Source organism: Suricata suricatta, chromosome 5 (genome assembly GCF_006229205.1).
Source record: "Suricata suricatta isolate VVHF042 chromosome 5, meerkat_22Aug2017_6uvM2_HiC, whole genome shotgun sequence".
Lineage (NCBI taxonomy): Eukaryota > Metazoa > Chordata > Mammalia > Carnivora > Herpestidae > Suricata > Suricata suricatta.
In genome coordinates, this window is record NC_043704.1 from 751,301 (window position 1) to 754,850 (window position 3,550).

The 3,550-nt window shown below is 64.2% G+C and overlaps 1 protein-coding gene across 1 annotated transcript in view; it reads right to left on the reverse strand.

Annotated features, from left to right (window-relative positions):
• Positions 1-3,550, reverse strand: part of PCBP3 (poly(rC) binding protein 3) — a 59,606-nt gene that overhangs the window by 3,456 nt on the left and 52,600 nt on the right. The window contains exons 13-14 of the mRNA XM_029940593.1: positions 2,003-2,181; positions 1,116-1,407 (exon numbers count right to left, since the gene is read on the reverse strand). Of these exons, the coding sequence (XP_029796453.1) occupies positions 1,116-1,407; positions 2,003-2,181 (471 nt within the window). The remainder of the gene's footprint in view (positions 1-1,115; positions 1,408-2,002; positions 2,182-3,550) is intronic.

Here is a 3,550-nt window from a genome sequence, read left to right on the forward strand (position 1 = left end):
GCTGCCAGGGGGCCGAGGAGAGGGAAGGACCTGGGTGCACCGCCCGGCGGCCCATTGGATTTCCCAGGCCAAGTCCTTGAGTTCTGCGTCTGCCATGTGTCCGCATGGCCCCTCTATTTGTGCCACGTTCTGTTACTGCCTTTTTAATTTGGTGTGACTTGTGCTCGATGACAATAATCTTCTTAGCTCTCGTGTCCCTCCCACCCCAGCAGTTGACCAAGCTTCACCAGCTGGCCATGCAGCAAACCCCCTTTCCTCCCCTCGGACAGACCAACCCCGCCTTCCCCGGTACGTACCCAGCCGCCCTTTCTCACCTCCTCTCTTCTCACCCGGGGCCTCTCTTTCTGAGCTGTCTAATTCAGGGCGGTGAGCGGAGCGTGTACAGTGGTGGTTGTGGATGCTGAGGACGCAGTGTAGACATGCAGCTGTGTGCACGTTGCAGAGGGCCGGGCGGGAAGGTCTGTGCTAGGGCAGTCACCTCACGGCTGGCCTTCTTGTGAAGAGACGTCACATCTGCCCCCGCGGGTCCGTGCCTGTCTCCGCGGCCCACGGGCGTCCTGGGGGGCCCTCTGCTGAACACGCCCAGGAGCCAGAGCCCAGGCGGGCAGGCAGACGCCCCTCTGCAGGAGGCCGGTGCCCATCCCAGGAGCGCCAGCTGCCCAGGATGGCACCCGGCCCTGCCCCGGGGAAAACTGCCGTGAGCCAGCCCCCAGCCCGGGGCACGGCCGCCGTCGGCACCCCGCTCGGCACGGGGGCGGGGGTGGGCCTTAGCTCGGCTCTGTCCGGCCAGCAGGGCGTGTGCTCCTCCCGGATAACGGCAGGCATCACCTCGGTGGCCGAGTGGGTGACCACACGCCGGACATGCTGTCTGCCGTGCACGCGCCAGTCAGGTCTTGAGCTTCCCTAGTTGAAGTGACCTTGCTTGTCTCCTTGAGGGCAAAACATTAAATCTGTTTCTTCTTTGCTCTCCAGGAGAAAAGCTGCCTTTACACTCCTCCGAAGAAGCTCAAAATCTGATGGGCCAGTCGTCAGGTAAAACAAAAGCACAGTAAATGGAGAGAGAGCAGGCCCAGGAGGCCGTGTGGCCGCCCCCGCTCGGGCTCCGGGTCACTGACCTGGCGGGAGGAGGGGTGAGGAGGCCCGATCGCGTCTGCCATGGGGACTGCGAGCGCCTCAGTGAGGGGCCAGTGCCGCCAGGGGACAGAGCCCGTGTGGCCGGCGCCAGGCCTGCACGCGCAGTTCACAGCTTCTGTGTCCGGCAGGCGGGTCAGCCCGGGGCTCTGAGGGTCACCGCAGGCCCCGCACGCGGTGGGCCACCGTCTGTGTTGCCATATACCCTCTGGGCGGCACAGCGCGTGGGGGCCCGCCGTGAGCAACTTCCCATGACGGGTGCTTTCGGGAAACGCACTTTGGAGGAGGCACAGCACCCCGTCAGGGAGCAGAGGCCCCGGCCCACGCCTGTCCTGGGGCGTGTGGTCGCGCCAAGGCTGCGGCAGCACAGACACGGGCCCGCAGCCCCAGGACGCGGGGCGGGTGGGGAGCGAAGCGGCGCGAGGGCCTGCCGGCCCCCCATCCGGGCCAGCTGTGCCCGGCCCGGCCACACACGGGCTCCGCTGATCTGAGCACTCCACGTGGGTCCGTCTCGGTGCAGCCTTGAACCAAGTTCATGCAGAATTTAGTGAACAAAAGTCAGAGACAAACGTTTATAGAATGTTTTCAACTCTGGAAATGGACTCCCGCCCCTGCAGAGTTACACGTCGGTGACGGCACACGCGTGCCTGGGAGCTCTCTGCAGCTTATTCGGGATTTCACACGGTGACCCGGCCACGGTCGTCCAGGGACGGCTGGGACCCAAGGGCCCAGCTTGCCCCGGACCCACGGCCCCCATCCCGCCGGCCACCCTACCCCCCTCACGGCCCCCCCGGCACTGCCTGCGGGCCCCAACGACGCGGGGCACGTGTGCACACGACCTCTTTAAGGGGCCCCTGGGATGACCTCCCACCCGAGGCTCCGTGGGACCCACAGGGAGAGCGTGCGCACACGTGTGCCACCGTGGCAGCCAGAGGAGCGGGATGTGTGGTGACAAAGGGCGATGTCGCCCGGCTCCCACAGCTCGGCCGCGCAGCGAAGCCCATGGAGTGTCAGCACCTCGCAAGAGGGTCCCTGCTGGGCCCCGGGGTCCTAAGGTGCAAGAACACCGGTTGTACACAGATGTGTCTCCAAACTACCAGCTTAATTTCAGTTCCTTCTTACAAAGAAGTCTAGTACTTTCTTCCCCTGGATTCAAATACACCAAGGTGAACCGTTGGGACTCTTGACGTTACGCCCATCCCAAAGCAGGCGCTGCAGGAGTCCGTGAGGACGCAGACAGGACTAAGGAAATCTCTTAAATGACGTTTTGAGTGTCACTATTTATGGAATGTGTTAGATGGTTGAACAACCAAGTAATTGTACTGAAAGTGCCTTTACTGAAAGAAGACAGAGAAGAGAAACTTGAATTGGCTCTGTGCCAAGGGAAGTGACAATAGGGCATGAACTGGTTCCTTCAGGACCTGCCAGCTGACCCCCCAGAGGAGCCGGGCCCTGGTGGGGTCTCTCATGGCAGAGACTGGGGACCGCAGTGCGTCTGGTGTTGGGGACACAAGTGCCCTGGAAGACGAAGCAGGAGGAGGGCAGGGGGCCGTGGTGGCGGCAGGGCCACTGGTTTGGGACAGTCGTGAAGGCATCTGACCCGTGTTCCCTTAGGCCCTTCTGGGCCTGTGGCGAGTAGACCAAAGGGCGAGGGCAGAGGCGGGAAGCAGGAGAGGGGAGAAGAGAGGTCTGGGGCTCCGGAATATTCTGACGGTACCGGCCAGGCTGCAACGGCTGGCTGTGTGTGCAGGCTCCGGAGCCCGGGCTGCGCTCAGGCACGCGTGGGGCCTGCCGAGGGGAAGGGGGTGTCCGCTGTGGACGTGGTGCTGTGGACGTGTGTCCGCTGTGGACGTGGTGCTGTGGACGCGGTGCTCGAGATGCCTCCGGTCAAGGAGCCAGAAGGGCTGAGTGCAGGGAGCTGCTCACCTCGGGTCCTGCTGTCACCGCGCCCAGAGCAAGAGCAGACCCGACCTGTGAGCGGTCTGTGACCGGGGAGGCCCTGAGCTGACCCCGGCGCAGATAAAACTCAGGGCCTGGGGACCCGTCAGGCCTGTGTCTGCACTTTCAGCCCAGACGTGGGCGAACCGCCTCCACTGCGGCGGGCGGCTCACTGCTGCGTCAGCGGGGCCGTGCGGGGCAGCTGGGCTGGGGGTGCAGGGGGCGGAGAGCGCAGGGACACACGCGTGCACACACACCAGCGGTCAGAGGGGGCCCAGGGACACACACGTGCACACACACACACACACACACACACACCAGGGGTCAGAGGGGGCCCAGGGACACACACGCACACACACACACACACGCACACCAACGGTCAGAGGGGGCCCAGGGACACATGCGTGCACGCACACACACACACACACACACACACACACACCAGGGGTCAGAGGGGGCCCAGGGACACACACGCACACAC